The sequence below is a fragment of the Ciconia boyciana genome, chromosome 7, assembly GCF_034638445.1.
Source record: "Ciconia boyciana chromosome 7, ASM3463844v1, whole genome shotgun sequence".
NCBI lineage: Eukaryota > Metazoa > Chordata > Aves > Ciconiiformes > Ciconiidae > Ciconia > Ciconia boyciana.
Genome location: NC_132940.1, coordinates 10,004,810 through 10,026,347, shown reverse-complemented (window position 1 = coordinate 10,026,347; position 21,538 = coordinate 10,004,810). Strand labels below are relative to the sequence as shown.

The window sequence follows — 21,538 nt, the reverse complement described above, 5'->3', positions numbered from 1 at the left end:
AATGAACTCGGGTAAATTGCACTGACTCGTTACAAACAACAGGGCCTAGGTCTTCTCCCCTTAAAACAGGAAAACTTGCACTAACCCCAGAAAATATCTCTCCTTCATTGCAATGTCTTTTACTATTATTTTTACTGGTACATTTAAGAATCCCAGAAATAAACAATGCACACATTAAAGAGCTCCATCTCGGCAAGCTGACAAGTGAAAGGGTATGAGACCATGACAGACAGATACAGCCAGAGCATCATGAGGATACAATAACACAGCACTCAACCGTACAAAAGCGAGAGCCTTTGCAGCCTTCCTCCCTGAACTCTGCCATAGACCTCACTGCAAAGGAGCTTCGGGGGCTCACCTGCTCCAAGGAGTTACCAACACACCTAAAAACGCAGGAGGAGGAGGGTCTGCATAAAGACAGTGCTTCCTTCCTCCTGCGTCTGACTGGTTAGCACTGGCTACCAGGAGTTATGGAGGTCTACTTAGGTCCCTGACTAACAGTTCTGCTGCAAAAAGGGGGAGGAGAGTGATGGACTTTTGGAGCAATTCTGGTGCCAGTCATCTTCCAATGGAGCAAAGGGAAGGAATGTCCATGCATGGCTACCAGGGGCTTTCTGCTGGCCCAGCAGAAGAATTAGGCCAACTGGCTTCCTTGACCAAAGAGATATCAAGATCCTCAGGTGCCCTTCATGTAATCTCTGCATATTTAATTTGTCAAGGAAAAATAATAACTTAGACTGGGGACTGGCAGTGGTTGAAACCTTCACTGAGGGTGCTTTGTGAACACGAACGACATGAATGACAAATGGCTCTTGTCACAAGCTTGAGCAGACCCAACTTCTACATAAACTGTTTATATACATGCACACAAGCATACACAAAACCAGCAATTAAGCCCAGCTCTCCTCCCATGAAGAGAACCCCACACGGCAGTAAGTGAAACACCCGGAAAATGAAAACCACTTGTTCTGCTGCTCCCCAGAGCACAGTAAGTCAGTTAGGAAGCCTCCTCCCTCCGTTGTACGTGCATGTGTGTCTTCTTAGTCTGTGTTTATTTATTTGTTTGTTTGTCTGGAAATGCTTTATCTAAGTGCCAGTTGTTTGAGAGGGTATCACAGCCTAGTATTTGTAGCACTGCCTAGCTACTGAAAAGCATGTAATATCACAAGTCTAACAGACGTCAGAGACTCATCAAAACTATGCCTGGCATCTGGCATGGGTTCTAGCAGTTACGTGAGCTTCTTATCACTACGCAAAGCTGGAACACTTTGAGAGTGGCCAAATTAGGACTTCTACTGAGGCGCTGCTGTAATCCAGCTCAAACTAGAGAAAAGCCAATATGCCTTTGCTAGCAGAGAGCTTTTTATCTCAAAATCACTCTTCTATTCTCAGAATAATTTGGTAATTTAAATTTTTTTTTTTTTTAGTATACATTATTAAAGTGAACTGTCTTCTCTATCCGTGGAGAGTGCACCCTCCTACCAACTTCGTGGGACCAGGCTGTCTCTGCAACACGGCCCTGCACTGGAATACACACTTAATTTTCAAAGGGTCTGGAGGAGCAAGGGTTCAACTTCTATGCTTGCAATCTTCATTCAGCTTTTTCCACTGCTTCTGAATCCACACTGAATATCATTCCTTGCTAGTTGTCCTGCAAGGACTTAATCTTTTAATAAGTGAGGACTCCTCTCTGTCTCAGACCACCTTCCACTGTAAGTGTTGGATTCACAGCACAGGTCAGGGATGCTGCTTTAGCCAAAAGGGCCCCTAGGGAACCCCATTTTCTGCTACACTGTCTGCACAGTAGAGCTGAATTTATGTTGGTGTCAGACACAGAAAGCCCTTGACTTTTTTTCCTGCTGTTGCAGTCTACCCTGGCTGCTAAGATCAATCCTGGATAGGCGATGTCTCCATACCACAGGTGTGAGATTGACAGGCATGTACCAGGCGACACTAAGCCCAGAAACAGAAAGCCCATACAAACTTCTGCCTTCAGTGGAAGCAGCTCCACATAGGAAACATCTGTACAAGAAAGTGCTGAGAGGACCGGGTGAGTCTCAGGCACTGGGAAGGAGACTCAGATGACCTCTGTGTCATGCTCTGTGGTGGCCGAGATCTGTCTCGTATTTATTTGGAGCAGCACAGTGTTGCCAGTGCTTTCACAGCTCTCCCAAGCCTGAGCGCTGCTCATCAAATCCCAAAAGGAGAGGGATCGCTCAGTTGTTTAGGGGTTAGTAGTTTAACTAACACTAAACTAGCTGTGCTGTCATAGTTTTCTTCAGGGAGTTAAAAAAATCTTTACGCCCCAGTTTTCCATTCACCCATGGAGATAACTCCCCACCTCACATGAAGATAGTGAGAAGAAATACAGCAAAGACTGAGAGATGCTGTGCTGGTGGGGCCGTGTGAGCGCTGCGGACAGATAAGCGCAGGCCAGACTGCAAAACTGCCACCCCGTGCTGTTGAAATGCTGCCCACATAAGATGTTTTAATTAAAACTGCAGAAGGATTCATCTGACTCATCTCTCTGCGATGAGGCTAGGTGCTTGGGGCTGCCCCACCGGGCCTGCTGAGACGGAGACATTAATTCCGAACAGAAGCACAGGCTACTCAAGCAATGCTCTTTTCCTAAGCAAATGATGACACCCTGCACACACACCTGTCTGTCCCCTCCCTTCTCTAGTAAGACTCAATCTGACAACCAGTTGTAAATGAATTATCCCGAGTAGCACAGAGATCAAAAAAGAGTGTATGTCCTTATTTATATGAAAATAAGCAGGAAGGAGTCAGGGTTTATTAGGAAAGGCTCAGATGTGAGCTCAGCCCTTTCCTAGATACCAGAGTCCAACGATTAGAAAGCCCATAGGACCCCTAGACCTCATCAGGTCTGTCGTTCACAGGCTGACCAGGGGTTTCTTGGAAAGGCAGGGGAGGTAAAGAGGGAGGGAAGTGGGACAGTGCACCCCAACAGTGAAAGAAGAAAATAACATCAGTCTCCTGCTCCATCATCTCATTTAAAACACTTCTGTGCATTTAATTTGCCGACTTTCACTGGTATGAGTGGCAATTGCTGACCATTCAGCAATGATTGCTATCAGTATGAATGCTTGAATACATAGGAATTGCCCTAAATTCATGGCTGCATTTGTAAAACAAACAAACAAAACCCCTGTTAACTCTGCTTTCTTTCAAGTCAATGTCCTCTCTCCTTGAGGGGGATGTTTCTAAAATTGCCTCAGGGATTTGAAACCTCAATGCCTGCTAAATGTCTATGGAAGCTGCAATTCCCAGTTTCATTTGTGACCTAAAACGTAATATACATAGAAGTTTGATACATGTGCAAAATTCTCATTTAACATTAGCAAGAAATCACATGCCTCTAGGGGAAGAAAGATGATTCCTTTGTCACAAGTGCAAAGCAAGGTTTCCTTTCACAAAATAGTGGCAAAAAGCCAATCTGTGCATCTATTGCATCCATTGACTGTAGGTCAATGAGTGGAATGACCTGCTGCTCCTGGGAAGAGGTCTTCAGCCTGGGTGGCACTACGGAGGAAGGAAGGAGGCACCCAACAAAACCAAGTGTGTGCCCAAACTGGAGTCAGAAGTGAGGACACAACAAGGTCCTTCAGATGTGCATCTGCCAGGATGGGAGAAGCAGAGGAAGAGCCACCCACTGACCTGGACCAAACCACCACCAGTATTACGCTGGTGTTAGACAGCCTTGATTCTTAGTGCTGCTGATTTCAGAAATCAGCTTTTTCTCTCCCAAGTTCATGCACGGACTTCTGGACCTTCTCTGTGCTGGAATATGATGGCTTGACTCTGCGGGTGTTAAGAATAATTCCTTGAAATGACTTAAAATGCCGTGAATGGAGGCAATGTTACAACCTAAATGCACTACAGCAACAGAGGTTTACTGCTGTCCTTGTAGAGAACCACGTCAGTTTATTTCAAGCTAGCAATGTTTTCTTTCCCCTTCAGAAATCAGGAGGAGACAATACCACAAAAGTATTTGAGATCCATGTGAACCTTGTTTCGCCACTGTGGATTGGGATTTACATTCCAGGGGTATAATGAACCCAGAGACACAAAGATGCAGGCACACAGTGTTATTAAACCCTTGAAGATTATCCCAGTCTCACTGACTAACTTAGCCTTTTCTTAATGATGCTGGCATGTACATGAACTATAGCCTTTAGCAAAGCTCAATGCCAACAGAAACCAGCAACTTTGCAGAGGCTGAGCAGCAGCCCAGCGTAGTCCTCTGTGTTAGAGCTCTGGACAGGCTGTATCGTTTTTCTTCAATGGAGGGGGAAAGTGTTTATCTGGGAAGCGTTTCACATCAAGGACAACAGGGAACTGTTTAGCTTTCCACAAATAGGCTGGTATGCAACTTCCGAGCACTCTCCAAGGAAAACTTTGGAACACTGACCATGTCTTTCCAGCAGGGATTTCATGTAAAGTAGTTAATGCCCCACATCCTTCATCCTGATTTATTCCTGCTTCATCCTTGTTTCAAAGTGCTGCACTCACTTCAAACACAACATGGGGCTCATCTCCCTGAATACGCACTTTGATCGCTGGGGACTCCAGATTCTATCAGCCGTTCAAACATAAACAGGGATGTGCTGTCTCGACAGAGGTATTTCTGTGACTGCCTTTATTTTTGCAAGAGTAATCTGGAAATGTGAAGCTGGGGTCAGATGACAGGAGATTCAAATCTAGTGGCCAGGCAGGGCATTGGATACCAAAGCGCTCAGAGCCTGCCTACGACTTTGCTGCTGAGTTGCTCAGGTTAGCAGGAACATCTTAGTATCCCTGACTTGACCCATGTTCTGGGAGTCAGTGGAGAACGGCTTCAGTGTGCTCTTACCCACAAGCGAGAGCACCAAATTAGGTCTCCCTCCCTCTGCAAGCTGCCACCAGCAGCGAGTCGCACTGCAGAGTTGTAAGCTGGTCTGACATCCCATACAGCAGTAGAAAAGGGAAATAGCCCAAATCTAGTCCTTCTGTCAACTCTGGTCCCCTGTGGGACCAACTGTTTTCTCGCTGAAGTCAACAGGAGTTATGACCATGCTGGGTGTAAATTTAGGCTAATTCTTGGTGCTGATGAAAAATTCTGTTCTACGGTGGGGCTACAGATGAGGCAGACAGATGGACGTAGCCAGGTCCACAGCGGCCACGATGGGGTAAATCCTCCAGGTGCTTCTCCTGACCAACTGGAGTCTCAGAGGTCTGTGACGGTGGCAAAGAATCCAACTTTCACAAGGAGAACAACTGCCATCCATGCGGCCACCCGCCTGAACAAGAGGTCAAAGTGGAGGCCCAAACAGGTAATTCAGTTTCTGTCAGACACTTCCTGTGCCCCAATCTTTCTCTCTAAATTTGCATGTATTAATTCTGAAATTGGATTACTGTAATAGTGTATTTTTAGCAATCATGATAGCAGGAAATTGTCTTAATTCAGGATGTTCTTCCATCATATCAACTGACAGCCACTGTGTCTATATCCATATACAGCATCTGATCCATTTTTCCTCCCTCCTGTTTCTATTCACAGGTCCATTTTTCATTCTCCCTGGAATGCGGAGCATTTGGGAGTGTAGGTGGAAAGCCAAAGTCTTTCAACACCCATTAATAGAAATTTGTTTTATTAATTAACTTTGTGGAAAGAAAAAAAATAAGAGAGCTGATCCTCTGCTCTGAAATCATGAATCACTGCACAAGAGAAGACATCCTCTGAGACACCAGAGGCTGCTTCAGACAGACTGAGTGACCGAGTTGCTTTCTTGGGAAGTCCTGAGTCATCAAACACAGCAGTTTAATCCCCAGGAAATGGGAAACATATTGGCATGACGTTCGCTTGCATGGAGCACGAGCTCCAGAGAAGGGTGAACCTCCAAAGGTTCTGGAGATCAGTTTAGCTTGTGGAAGGATTTTAAAACCTTAAAGCTTCTCTGAAGTGTATCTGATCTGGAGCTGGGTACAGTATTCCCAACACATGATTTACTGGACGAATTAAACTCTTCACATACTTTACAGATTATATATGAATTTACTTTAACTTCTCATAAAAATGATTCAATGATTATGACATGAAAATGCATTCTGGCTTCTAAGTTATTTACTGTGACAAGTGCTTTATATATTTGCCATTCTTAATTTACTAGTCCTGTTGTACAAACTTACTTTTTTTGGCATTCCTGCTCCTATTACTAAGCACTTAACTAGGAGGAGCAGCTGATATACATGCTTCTCAGTCTGACCCTTCACCATGGTACTCCTAAAGGGACACCCACACAGTCTTTTCAGACCCAAAGCTGCGTTGCGGCCAGTGTGAAGTCACCTGGCCCGGCCGAGATACCATGAGTTGTTAAAAGTGAGACTATTTTGCACTGAAGTGGACAAGAAATGACACAAGATCACATCGCATATGTACGTTAGAGTGACCTTCTACTTGTGGGGGCAATTCAGAAAAGTTTCAGTAAATTTCACAGCTTGCTACAACAAGATCCACCCACAAGGAGTCATTTGGCCATGCCACCAGTCACATAGTGTTGTTCTGAAGGGGTCCTAACCCCATCTAAACTGTGAAGAATGTCCCTATGAACACCTGATCACTTATGAAAGATGGAAAATGTACTTGTCAGTGTATTCCTGTGTAGAAAACTGTATCTCCAACTGTTTTCTTTTAAGGCACTATTCTTGAAGGAATTTTAAGTGAGAGTGTCAATGAAAAAAGTCATTGACTCTTTCTTCCTGTTCCTTTTTTATGAACTCGTGCATGTTAAAGAGCTCTCTGCAAGCAAAACTAATAGCAATTACACTCGCACTGAATCAAGCAGCTCTATTGATTGCAACACAACCCACAGACCTCTTGCTGAAGGAAAAGAAGTCAGCTCTGGAAGTGGAAAAGCTATCTGTCCTAACGTGTGAGGTCTCTTTGCCTGACAATGTGATAGTTAAGGTAAGGGAAGTCGGTGCTGCAAAGACAGAGTGACAGCAAACAGACCACAAACTTCCTTAGATAAACGACATCTTTCAAACCACACAATACCACTTGATACCTTTGTGTCCCTTGAGCTGTTACAAAGTGCAGCTGCACTTCAGCCCAGATTGATATCGCTTGGGACAGAGGCCATCAATCCACAGGACAAGTGCAGGCTGAATACACAAACACAAAACTCACACAATCTCACTGTTTCAATGTAATGCTGGAGAGGGGATGGTGCAATTTTTCCAAAGGCTTAAATGAGTCTAGTGACACTGTCTGACTTGAACATGGGGCCCAAGTCCTTCAAATAGGAGGGGAATTCATCTCACAAAATGAATAGTCATCTAAAACTAGCCAGACACCTACTGCAAGCAAGTTGGGCCAGCTGTCTCAGACACCCATGAGCAGTCCTCTGGAAAAGCCAGTCTTTTTACATTGGCTATAGTAAGCATCTGCACAACTGTGTGAACATACTCTTAGTTTTCTACCAATTCCCTCGTGGCTCCTCACAACCAAAGACAGGAGAGAATCAGCAATGATCTCATATTAACGATGACCTCTAAAAGCTACTGGCACCGATGGAAGCCTTGGTGTTGACTTCAGTGCAGTCTGGATCAGCTTTATTTCTAGTAACGAGAATTTTCTCTTATACTAATGACCTTAGGTGAAAAGATCTGCATTGGAGTTGGCTGGAAGCAGAAAGAGGATCAAAAATCAGCTTCTCCTGTGGAAACAAGAACTCCAAAATTCGGCTAGGAAATAAAGTAAGAACTAGCTCTGAACTTTTGAAGTCTCCAAGGCTCTGTAAGTTGACTATTAGATAGTTTATGGAGTATGAGATACAGATCTCCTAAAACTGATGGGCTTCAGAGCAGCAAAAATCCTAGAAACCTTAGCACTGGCTTTGGGACAGCTCAGTGAGCAAGCTGTCCTTGAGCAAAAAGAAGCAAACCCAGGTTCCCCAGTGGCCCTGTGTGCAAGTTCCCAAGGAACAGAATGATATGGAATATGAAACAATTTTTTCAAAAGAAACCAGAAATTTTGCCAAGGATAATATCTGATTATAGAGCAAAGTGAATGTCCCACTGGGAGAACTAGTCAAGCACAAAATTCCTGAGAAGTTTTGTTCCATATTCTTTCACCAATACCATGAATTATCTTGCTCTTTCCCAGATTTTTTTTGTAGCAAGTTGCTAAATTCCACTCTTTCAGAAGGTGTTTGGCATTTAAAGGTGGCCTAAAGAACATGCAGATGCACTGGCCCTAAGTAATGTGTTGCTCAGGAAGTGACAGGATAACTAAGGTTCTATGGCTGAGAACTTGTAAGTTGACTTTGCTTCTCTACCACATCTTGGAGATTTCCTTCAATTTCTTTCCTGCTAAGTGTTACTGTGACTGGCTTAGACTTTGTGGCTGTAAGGTAATTATAGACGCAAAGACAATTAAATTGCAAAGGAGGATATTTTAAAGGCACATGGGAATCCCTTGAAAATATAATGTGCATATTTTAATGACTAAATATTTTAAGCATTAAGTAGTCATATGCTCCAATGTTAGATGAGGCAATAAATTTGCCAATGCATGCAGATGAACCCCATTTAATCCCTATACACATCTTACTGCAAATTATGCTGTCAGAGAAACCCCCCTAAATAATGGGTTTGCTTTTCTTCTGAGGGAAGGAAGCCAGTGAAGGGAGTATGATCTTCAGGCTCAGATCAAGTGCAAGATCCAAAGGTTTACAATAGGATTAAGAACTGCAGCACCCCAACAGGGAGATTATTCCACCCACAGAAAAAAAAAAAAGTGTTCATTTTTCCCTGTCTCAGAAGAGATGGGATCCAGAATGGGCTAACATCTCCCCAGCTCTTCTTTTTTTCTCAATTAACTCAGTTGTTTCCAACGAAAGTGTTACAGCTCTCATACAGTTTTTTTACTTGTCTCTTTTCTAAATAAAATTTTACTTATTTCACTACAACTTTAATATTCTCCCAAATACATCCCGAACATTAACAGCTAAGCAGAGTGGAGTAACCCTGCCAAGGCTGGCACCAGAAAGCCGAAGTTGCCTGGGCATCCCAAAGGCCTTGAGGGCTCTGATGGCACCCATAAGTTTCTGGGATGTAAGCTATTGAACTGGCACTTTTACCAGTTTGGGGCTGTGGGGAATGTTACGTCAAACATTTTCCCATTTCTGCATATCACCTCGTGAAGGTTAGGGATCCTGATGGAGTGAAATGGCTGCATCACTGTGAGGACTGGGTGTGCTTTCATCCCGTGGGGAAGAAGCAAGCATTCATAGTGAGGCAAAGACTTCCACCATGAGATAACGCTGAGTAGGAGAGCCAGGGTCACACCTGTAGGATGCTATAGGAAAAGGTGAAGGAGCAAGCTCTTTGCTTCAGAAAGAAGGAAAGGAATAAGCTACAACAGCAAAGACATGTTGCTTTGACTGGGCCAGGAAGTTCAAACATAAGGAGGAAGGGTAATTAATTTCTACAGCAGAGCTCTGAGAGCGCACAATAAACTCTCATATGGGCAGAAATAAAAGCTTGTCCTGAATTCTCCCATTCTGAAAGAAGGTAGCATTGAGCATAATATCAGAAAGAGCAGTCTGAGGGAAATGAGCACTGCTGCATGTTTTTCTGGCCGAGAGAACGGTGTGCAGTACGTCAGGGCTTGGCGCGTGGCAGAAGGTCAGAGCTGATTCTGAGAATCCAGTAACAATAGAGTCATCATGGACACAGGTGCTTCCGGGACTGATCTTACAATTTGGCTGTTTCCAATTAAATGTGAAGCAGCTGTGGCCCTTTATCTGCTCAAGTCACTGGAATCCATCTGAGGGGAAACTTTCTCCCGTCTCCTCCTCTCTCCCCACTCCAAGCATACAGATCTGCTTTCTGAAGACAGAGAGGGGCAGGGATGGCCAGTTGGCAGAAGACCCACAAAAAAAAGTTGCATTTCTTATCTCAGGGCAAAGCAATGAGATACAGATTCAGCCACTCATTTTCCAATGCCTTTATTTGGGGATAAGGAGGACAGCCAGCAAAATAAGCAGCAAATATGAATGCTGTTGAAGGTTGTCAGGCAAACAGATTCGGGACACTTTCCCTCAGGCAACAAATGAAGCCAATGTGAGGATAAGTTCTCAAGTGTTTATGGCATTGTTCTGCATGCTGAGTACAACATGGTTTCTTTTACAGGAAGGGATTGAGCTTTAAAGAAGGTATTTTCAATAGTCAGCTGGTGGGATTCTGGAAGAGGCTCAGAAAGGTTAGCACTGGGCCACCAGGCAGATCAATGGGAGCTAAGGGCTTTCAGAAATCCAGTTGGTGAGAGCTCCCAAATAGCTCCACACCAGCTAAATGTACTTTATATGAACTTTTCTTTGCCAGTTCAAATTCTGGAGCCATGAAACGCCTCCATGCCTTAGCTATCTCTTCTAGCCTGCCAAGGTCTCACTTTACTTTTCCCCAGTACCTTAAGAAAGGGAGAACTTGGCTCAGATTTGTGCTTGTCACTAGACAACAGAAATGTGAGACTCTAGGTATTCATTTTGGTCGGCTTAAAGAGCAGCCATTTCACAACCCATGCTTAGCATTTTGGACAGAGGAAGCCAACAATCTTCTGCCTTTACCCAGCCTGTGTGTAACTGAAAGCATAAACAGCTTTGGTCTTTGTCCTGTTTCACTCTTCCCAAGGCTTTTCTGATACACAGGAACAGTACTAATTATTTTCTAAAAAGGTATTCTCTCATTCTTTCTGAAACTGAAACGGACGGCAGAGCTTAAACGTCATACCAGACTATACTACCTATTTATGATACCACTACTTCATTATTATTGAACAATAAAGATCAGACTACTAATCATTTCAATAATAATAATAATAAGCATACTGTTCTAGGAACAGAGGTATAAAGAAAGAAAAACAGTATTTGCTTTTTTGGCAAGGCAGCACTGGTAGTAAGTAGGATGTAGCACGAGTGTTTTGCTAAAGTTACTTTCATCCTTTCAAATAATGGGGCTTCTGACTTAACCTGAGGAAGATTGTCCTGCAAATTACTGTCAAGAAATCATTGATATTCAGCCAAAACCACCCTCAGTTTCAATATGATATACCTCCAAACATTCCTATGTGCCAGCTCAAATTGTTCCTCTTTGTCCTTCTGCACACAATCTGTCTACAACAATCCTTTTTTTGAATTCCCTTGGCCAAAGCATAAGCATGCAGCTGCTTCAGTTTTTTCCAACCCTTGCATTTTTTCCATGTGCTGTCCACCCCCACCAATCTCTACATGAGAGTCCAGCTGATCTTCCCTGAACACTATCCAATATCAGTGCCATAATGCAATACAGTGGGCTTGACTCCCTTATACAACTTATTTGGAAGTAAAGCAGAAATGTCTCTTTTGGATTTGAGCAGAGGAGAGAAATACCTCTTATTTCATGTATGGCTTCACAAGAATCAAGACAAAAACACCTGCATCTCTATAATCCATGAAACAATTTCTGCTTGCAAGCAGCTCAAAATTTGTTGAGCTTCTACTTGTTTATTCTATTCATGTGTCTAGTATAGCCACTATCCTGAAACGGTTCATCTTCTGGGCCTTTCTAACTGTTTTCAAATGTTTTTATTTAATCTTTAAAAAGGGAAGAGAAGAGCAAAAAAAGAAGGGTAGCCAAAAATGCAAGGTTCCTTAAAGACTCTCAATTATAGCAGCATAACCCCAACATCACACCAATTAACTGGCCGTGCTTTCTGAATATGCCGTCAACTTTTGTCATAACTGCGTTTGACTAGACTGTCTTTTGCAGCTCACCCAGAAATCATAAAATACAAGCTATTCTAAAAAAGAGAGACAAAATGGTTTGCAGCAGCCTCCTCGTGTCTAAGGGGGATCCCCAAGCACTTCTGATGGCTACAGCCCCAGCTGTAGGACAACGAAAATACAGTCCCAGATGTGCACGTCTGGGAGACTCTTTTTTCCTAAAGGCAGCAAGCGGTGAATATATTTAAATTCTCTTTATTTAAACTTTCTATAATCTTCTACTGTTTCTGCGCCTTGAGTAATGCAATTTAGTGGCAACTCTGGATTTCTTTACCATGCCATTTATTTTCTTTCTGTATTCTCATGTAAGACTGGCTGATCTGCCTGGATCATCAGACCATAGGAAAACATACAGAGCATCTAATCTTTATGGAGTACAACCATACACTCTCTCTCAACTCAATCCAGTACTCATGCACAACAGTATATCCTTTAATAAAGTTTTGTATGTTCAATGTTCAGAACAGACCCCACTGGAATTAGGGTACTAGTCCAGACAAAGGGACCAACCTGCCCAACGCTCTGGTCTGGAGCTGGGAACAGAAGCTACCAAGTGTAGGATAATTCAACTGAGGATATATGCATCGTTCTAGGCAGCAGTCCAAGTCCACTTGCTTTCAAGTACGTTTCCCCCAGGGACTGACAATTTTAGGGAAGACGTCATGAGCAAGAGACACTGCTGCCAAGGTAGGGGAATGCATACACAGAGGTGCCCCATATTGCAAATAAGTCAACATTAAGCAGTGGCTTTGTTTCAAGTTTCCTGCCCCATCACGTTATTTCAAGTCTGTGATGATATGTATAGACATATCCCAAGACCATAAAGAGCAGAGACTATTCTTGGACATCTCTCACACTACTGTATCTTTCCTTCTTTTCAAGGGCTTGCAAACAGCCAATAAATTAAGTTTCACAATTTCCAGTTGAAATACTTTTCACGGGAAGACGATACTTTCAACTAAATGAAAATTGCTGAGGAAGGTGCCTGCTTCCCTAAGAGGAAAGTTTCTTTGTCAGAAACCTAGGAACGGTATACCTCTGCTATTTTGGTATATTTTGCTTGTTTTTGCTGTTTTGCTGTATTTTTAGACACTGGCATTTTTCTTGATTTTAGCCAAAATTTCCAGCTCCAGTCAGTTACAGTGTTTACTGCTCTTCCCTGTGCCATGTTGACTTTTCTCCCTCTGCCAAAGTTCTTCTTATCCTCCTCTGAATATATGCCCTTCCTTGTGTTTGATAGCTTTTTCTTCCTCTTCTCCCCATTGTTATTTAAGACTGTGCTTTTATTGCTCAACATATTCCAAGAAGCATTTAGTATAAATGCTCTGTCAAAGACACTTATGTACAGTTGAGCCATATTATATTCTATATGAATCATTGTGGATGTTTCACAAACAAGGTTAGATCAGCCAGATTTTCCAACTAGATTAAACATAGCTTTTTCAGACATGGTCTACTTGCCCTGTGATTAATCCTCCATATTGAAACTCACCTCATATTTGGACCATGTCATGTCTGCCCACCAGGGACAGGAGCATGCTGCTAACACTTTCTCCTAATGAGGATAACAATCCTATGACAGAGCAATCTTAGCCAATTTTTATCTGCAGAATGCAGAAGAAAGGCTAACTGCAAAACTAGATGGTCCCTCACCATCCCTCCCAGTTTTATTGTCTATGATATCTTTAGACAGAGTCCTCATCTAAATGGCCAGGAAAGAGAAAAGTCTAGGGGAGGAAGGAAGTCTGTTTCATCAGCTGAGGACAATTTTGTGCCATATTTAATCTTATACTAATGAAGATTGCCAAGAGCCAAGTAATCAATCCTTCTTGCCTGCTTTACTTGATCAGATAGATGGAGAAGCTCAGGGAATATTGAATTGCTTTTTACCTACCCACCACACTTTCCAAGGTGCATTTCCTACATTAAATCTGGTCCTTCAGGCAAAACTGAAATTCCACCTGAAGAAGAGCAGCCTGACAGAAGAGCAGCCTGACAGCCTGAAAAATGAAGTTGGTGGCAGTCTACTGCCCTGCAGTGGAGAAGCAACCTAAAACCCCATGGAGAGAAAAAGACAAAACAGATATGGGGGAAAATGAGCTGAATGAGATGTTTCTTGAAAACAGAAAGAAACCGTGGCACTTCTGATCTGCTATATTGAAGCAGCTGTGATATGAATAATGTCCCCAAGTGAAAAAAACAGCCGCTGAGGCTCCATATGTTTCCAAACTCACACAACAGATGCTTTACAATGCACTTTTTGCCTGGAACTTGGGTGGGAAAGGGAGGTTCCTCACCTCCTCACCCATCTCCTATATGAATGCAATAATCTTGCTTAGTCACGGAAAAAGGGAGAGAAAAAAGAAAAGGAGAGAAAGTGATTAATAATCTGTGGGCAGCTGCTTACTTTCCAATTGGTTGTCCAGGAGGGGTGTGCTCCACTTCAAATCCTGCTTGTCTCAGTACATCAATCACAGTGTTGTTACCCAGGAAGTGACCTAAAATACAGGTAGAAAATAGCACTGTCAATCAAACTGCCCCTCTCACTCACTTGAGTTTCTCCTGTTGGAACAACAGGTTTGGGAGGCAAGGTTACCAGAAGCTAGACCAACTCCAAAAGCAAGAAAGGCACGATAAGCAATTTGTTGTAATACAGACTCAGCTATTCACCACGTAGCCCACTGCAGCATTGGAAAATGGCCAGAGGAAGAGACAGCGTACACCCTGATATGGTCTTCTTCCATCTTATTTATCCCTCCCTCCCCTCACATGGTCAAGGGACTGGGTGGATAAAAGAAAATCTAGATGAATTGCTAGTTGTCTCGTCTTCCGCTGTGGCCATTTTTAGTATGTGCACAGACTAAATAAACTTCTAACATGAATATCTGAATGACCCTGCAGTGGCAAAAAGAATATTACTATGGCTTTGACTCATGAATTGGAACAACTTACAACCCCAGATGTCCACCCTGCCCATCATCGTTCATGGACATCTGCTTATGAAGAAGCTCTGAAGCTGCTGTACTGCACGCTCAGTGCTTATCTACCTAAAATGGCAGTGATTCAGGAACTGCTTCATCAACTGCTCAGCCACCTGCACAGCAGGTTTGGAAGGAGCTGGGATGGTAACCTTATCTCTCCCAAAATGTGAAGATTTAGTCCTGTAAATCAGGGCTCTTTGCTAGAAGTGTAAAGGTCACATTCCTATTCACAGAAGTAACAAAGAGCCCACTAAGTACTGCAGCATGTACGGCCTTGAAAGAGTTTACTTAAGGGAGTCCTATATACTTGAGGTCTGAACCAAATCCCACTGGAGTCAATGGGAGCCCTCAATGGGCTTTGGGTACAGACTCAATAAGGCACTGTAATCCCTCCAAAGCTTTCAACTTATTGTCAGTGTCCCACATTGTTTTCAGGATGAGTTAGATGTATAAAGTAAGGAGGCAAGAAGTCCACTAACAGGTTTATTAAAATCCATGTAGCCCAGTAAACTGTCTCCAACTGTAGCTCACGGCGAATGTTAGAGGTATATAAATATATACATGAATGACACGGAGAAAGGATGGAACAATCCTCCTTCATTATGTCCTTTAGCTTCCAGCTCTGCATGGCTGGGTGACCCCCATTTACACCCAGGTCATCACATCTCACTGCCAGCTCTGAATAGACCAATTCACCACAAATGTGCTCAAGCCTCTGCCTCCATGTACTTTTTGCCCTGTGGCAGCTTGCAGCAGGGAGTTCCACCACGTGCCACATGTAAAAACGCACTCCTCTGGTTTGCTGCTGCTTGGAGAGTGTGTGCTTGCCTTAAGCACAGTGTAAGCGTTTGCAGGAGATGTTTGTAACTGCCTGGCTCCACAGCAGAGCCAAATGCTTTGCATAGAAAAAACAAGGCAGGCAGGACATGCCCGAGTCTCTCTCCATGCATGCCACTGTGTTAAGGAGCTGGCGTAACCGTCAGTAGAGTCACCTCTAGGACACTTCACCCATACTGCACAAAGTCGCTATGAATTTGAGAGTAATTCAGTCCCTAGTATTCACTAAGCCCGCATCTCTCTGCTCACGTTGCCAACAAGGGCGCTAATTCGCATCAGTTGTGGGAATGATGTAGTTGTATGGCTTTTAGTGCAACTTGCAAGCACTGGTAAGAGCTGTTAGCCAAAGACATTTCTTTAAATGATTAAATGTATGTTTGCAGAGCCCTAGTGTGTTCCAGGATTCCTCCACTTCCTTTTAAGAAAACTAAAAATTTGATTTTCCCCTAACTTACTTATAACAAAAGCCAAAGGAGCAGAGAGCAGTCCCAAAAATGTGTTACACACCCTCAGAGATTCAAGAAATGAGACATTTGTGAGTGATTAACTGGATTTGATCATATCCTGGTTTTTTATGCAATGGCCAAGGCAAACAAAGGTCTCCATTCTGTCACTGGCAAAGTGACACTGAGGAACCAAAGTCAAAGGTGTCAAAGTCAGAGATGTTTCTGAGTCCATGGTACAACGCTCTACTTTCCCTGAACCGGAGTCTTAAATGCCAAGAGATTTCTTAATGTAAACAATAGTCCTGAATCCAGCAAATCTTTGACATCATGACAGTACAAAAGAACCCCATTTTAACTGCTTTAAACCCAGGGAAAAAAAGTAACTATGCAACAGCTCTGATTCCTCATCCACAAAATGGTAGGACCGTCCACAACGTCAGTGCCTCAGCAAAGCCCGTGAGTCCATTCAAGTGAGGGATGAAGACCAAAAGGTGATACCTCCTGGACTTCCCATTCCTGCCCTCTGTGTGGAGACCATGACGAAAGCTGCTAGCTCACTGGACTGGTGATCTGCTGTGCAGGATGGCAGAAAAACGTAAGCATGGTTAGATGCGTGTTTCCACAGGGTAAGTCACACCGAGCCGTTCAGTCCTCTGCCGTACCCCTTTCTCCTGGGAGCTGTCCTCCAGCTATCCAGGAGTTTGTGTTGGATTTGGACTGCACTTAGAGGGAACAGAGTAGGTTCCGGCCAAGGTAAAATCCACCCATGCGGGGAATGAATGTCCCCAGGTCCTCTTCTGAGACCAGGGACTGAATTTCCGTATAACAAATCTCCTTACCCTCTGCTCCAAGCTCGAGGCTTTTTCCTTTAATTTTGCCTTTCCTAACATGAAGGAATGCCAGCTTCCATTAAAAAAACCCCATCAAACTCCAAATCCCTGAATAAATGGAAATCGTCATTACAAACTTCAATGTGAACATAGTTATTTCATTTTAGGTCCACAATTCAACACATACTAAAATATTTTCAATGCTCCAGTTCAACCAAGAGAAAAGAAATCAAAACAAAAAAAATCAAAACCAAAAACCAGCTTCAAAGTGACCCCCAAATAATTCTCCATTCTGCATACATCAACAGAGCCTGAAGCTTTAACAACCGCTAGGAAATGGCATGAGCAGGTCTTTGCAAAGCTTTAACTTTAGACTCTGCTTAAAATTTTCCTGTTTGCATTATCCCATGTACATCTGGGTAAATCACCACCCGTCTCACCATCAGCTTGCCCTGTTAATACATCCTTTCCACCTGATTGCAAGATTTCTATACGGACCAGCTCTGACTTCTACTTGTCTTAACTTCTCTGCCCAGTCAGAATTCACATACTGCAATTGGTTTTGCATCCATCTGTTTATTTTATGTCACAGTAATGCTGTTGTGGCCAACTCATTATCTCATTATGCACACTACAAGCAAGTTAAAGTCATGCTCTACCCCAGTGATGGAAAAACTGAAAATATGCATGCTCAGACCAGCAGCCATCCCACCCAACACAGACATCCTCCCAGCTGTGATCCATGGTATCCCATGGCAAGGAGCTCCTCAGGATCAGAGATATGTGGAAGAGGAAGGTTTGAGGAAAAAGGTGGCACTCGAGAGGCCCAGTGCAAGTGGGTAAAGTGAAACATGAAAACACCCTCATGTCATTGCTGTACTTCCAGGGTTAAAGAATTCCTGGAAGAAATGTTTTGGCTTGCCTCCTGCTGCTAAGTCCATCATAATTATCCTTCCCAGTTTTAAAATCCAGGAAAATTTTCTGTATGAAAAATTTCTTACATAAAATGACTCTCCTCGGTCACATACAACTTGAGATAAGCATTCACTTGTTAGATATTGACAACAATGTAATACTTTTGACAGCTTATGGCATGCAATGAAAACCAATTTAACCTGTATATTGGAGACAATTAAGCTCAGAATCAGTGAAAAACATCAAATCTCTGGTTCTGGCTGCCCATATGTGCAAACAGAATATGTAATAATTGCCAGATTTTTTATAACATCAGTGGATTTAATTTTTATTTATAGATATAAAAAAATGAACTTTATGTGTGTGTATGTGTATGCTTCTGCTAAAAACTTTAAAAAATTTCTCTGCCTATCCTGGAAATTTTCATTTAAAAAAAAAAAAATCAATAAAGTGTAACTATTGAAAAGTTAGTGCATCTAGAGACATACCAGACAGATTAGAGAGACAGGGGAATGCTCTTGCTTCTCCATCACTATTCCCTCTTCAGTCTAAACCTGAATAAATTATTCCTGCAGTATTAACCAAATTTACCTCGACAGCTGAGAAAACTGGATCCAAGAGGTCTGAACACCAACTGCTTTGGAAAATCCATGCAAGTATGGGAAGTGGGGGGAAAGCAGACTTAAAAGATTTTCTAGACAGGGACTTGAAGTGAAAGTCCGTACTTGGGCATGGAGATATGCAGTACAGCCTCTCCTAATTGTTTAAGATTAAAAAAAAAAAAAGAAAAGAAAAAAGGTGTGGATCCAGTCCTTCTTCCACCCTCTAAGAATAAGGAGATACTCACAGGATTTGCTTGAGGACAAGACCCAGTGCTAAACACAGAGTCATTTCGTAGTTTGAACACAAACGCAGTGGAGGGGCTAGCATGGCTCACTGCACTTAGGGGGTGTTTCTTCATTAAATTTGATGACACCAAGATTATTCTCCTTTCACTCATGTCTTGTTTTTTTGAGACAGAGGATCTGGAGACACTGGAAGAACACATTATACAGCATGGTTGCTAACATTAATCGAGCACCTTCCATCCCTGGTTTGCTTTTTTATTTTTAATTAAGAACTGTGCTTTAAGACTACACAAAGCAGATGCATGTAATGCATTTCCTTATCTCCCCAAGGTTTCATGTTTCACTGGAAGAAAGAAAGAAAAAAACACTTTGTTTTTTTACTAAAAGGTGAAAAATACATCGTTTCCTTAAAGCATGCACACGCACACACGCTGCTGAAAAAATGCTTTTTCTTCCTTTCTCAGTGGAATATCCTGAGGTGGAGAGAAATACACTTCTCAGCCAACTCTAACAGTAACAGCCATGTATTTTCTAATTGACCACAGAAACTAAAGCTGTCCTGTACCATTTCAGACATTCTGGTGACCCCCATCAATAGCATACCTAAGCATAAGGTTGCATCCCTCAAAAGTTAAATGAACTTGGGTGTTCCTACACAGAAAAATATAACCTTGTTTTGATGACAGAAACAGAAAAAATGTTTTTAAGCAGATGTTATGTACTTTATCTAGGTCTAGAGATCTACTACAAATTACTTTGTCTCTTCCTTTCACAATTCTTTCTTCCACAGCTTAGAAGGATAAAGGGGTACAAAGGAGCAGGAGATAATTCCTTCACAAAGGACCTCCATTGCCAGAGCCTTTGAAGTTGTGCTAAAAAAGCCTTGCTAGCCCATTAGCTGACACACAGCAGAAACCTGAACTGTTTCCATGCACACTACAAGCAGAGCTATTTTCTGCACAATTAGTCATAAAAAGGGCCAATGTAAACTGTGTCGGGAGGTCTCAATTCTTTACATTCTCCACACAGTGAATCAGACGTTATGTATAACGTTTTGTTGCCATTTAGACCTCGGGCTGCTTTGCAATCAGGAGGCGGCAGTCTCTATTCCTCCTTCTCTCTCGACGCTGATTTTCAAGCCTCTTGGCACCACCAGAGTGTTTATGGTAGTTAGGCTTCACAAGAATTAGCGTAGGCAAAAATGCAAATGCCGAAAGCTGCACGTTCACAGTTGGGGCAAATACTTACTGGCTCTTCTGCTTGCTGCCTCCAAAAGTATGCCTCCATTTCTCTTATTCTGAGAATGGTCAAACTGAACATTTTGGAAGCTGAATGATGAATGTGTCAAGAAGAGACTCTATTAAGGAGCTACAGCAAACAGTTCAGGCAATTAATTTTATCTGAATTTGCTAATTTCCCCATTATAGCATTCCAGTCTAACCCAACTGTCTCTGGGTAACAGCGTGAATTTACTGGGGGGAACCACATGACATCCCACATTATTGTTTCCTGCCATGGCAGATGTCCCAGACCCATGATGGGGAATCAGTTTTGTGGATAAACCATCCAAATTTTTAATTCCCTTCCACTCCTCCTCCAGCATCATAGCTGCTTCTATCCCTGCACCCAGCCATTCTTTGCTAATAAATATAATCCTTTAAAAAGTGGAGGCTCTTTCACCCTTTCTCATGATGACTCAGATTTAGACCGCTATCGCTGCCAGAGGATTGTTCCTCTTTCTTCCTAAACCACTTACTTCCCTGAAATCTCACTCTAGTGGTAGGGATTGCCTTGAATCAGTATCTCGAGTGCACTCTGACAAGGAGCAAACGTTGGATTTGCGCACAGATCTTGCTTTCGCAAGTTGGATTTAGATGTATCTAAAAGTTTCCTCCAGCCTGAGTACCCTTCTAATGTGAAGTGTCTTATCAGAGTATAAAGAATGACATCAGGTAACGGATTAGTGGGTGATATGCAGCATCTAGTGATGAGTATGATGTTAGGACTGCCTGAAAATTTTGATTTTAGATTTTACTGATAACATGAACAAAATTAATGCTTGTGGGGATCCAGCAGGGGAATTTTCTGGGAACGGCTGGAAGGACCCCAGTGTCCCTCCACCTCCCCCAGTTAGTATGAAACAACGTGAGCCATACTCCATGCCAGAGGATGAGACATGCAGTGTATGTATCAGTGTCCCAAATGCATCCCCACCCACACCTCAGACAGACCAGATATAACAAAAGCTTCCTAGAGGCTGGTTCAAATCAAGAGCTTCGTGTGGGCTTTCCAAAGAGAAAGTGACTTTCAAAGATACAGCACAGAACTGAGAGTGCCCTGGGGCAACTCCTGGGTAGTAACAGCACCCAAATACTATGGACAATAGATGCTATAAGAGACAAGCTCATGGCTGAGTGAACTGGCACCCCACAGAAACTCAGCAGCCTCAGAGACCCCTCCCACTAGGTCTGTTGATGCCACCCCAAGCATCCTTGCCATAGAGGAGAGTGCTCGGTGCTCAGACAAAGCCAGGAACTCTGCACCCCACCTTTCAGAAAAGTCTGTCACCCCAGGTTGCTGGCTTTTGCTCCGCTGCAGGACACAGTTTTGCACTTGGAAATTTCAGCATTATGCAAAAAGCTGGGGAGGAGAGCTGGAGATGCAGGGAATGACCTTTCTTCCTCCCCTGTTTAGCAGGAGTATCTGAGCCCAAAGCATGCCTTAAAAAATACTTTGTACAAGCCACGTGCAATGGTCTTGTAAAGCAGGCTTTCATCATAGCCTCCTTACATCATGCCACCCCTTTTCCAAGGCAGATGGAGAAATCATTTTCCCTCTCTTGTTTGATGTTGTTAT

General features: G+C 43.0%; 1 protein-coding gene across 1 annotated transcript in view; it reads right to left on the bottom strand.

Annotated features, from left to right (window-relative positions):
- TRABD2B (TraB domain containing 2B) overlaps positions 1–21,538 on the bottom strand; it is a 296,180-nt gene that overhangs the window by 32,724 nt on the left and 241,918 nt on the right. Inside the window, exon 5 of the mRNA XM_072867434.1 lies at positions 14,233–14,323. Within this exon, the coding sequence (XP_072723535.1) occupies positions 14,233–14,323 (91 nt within the window). The remainder of the gene's footprint in view (positions 1–14,232; positions 14,324–21,538) is intronic.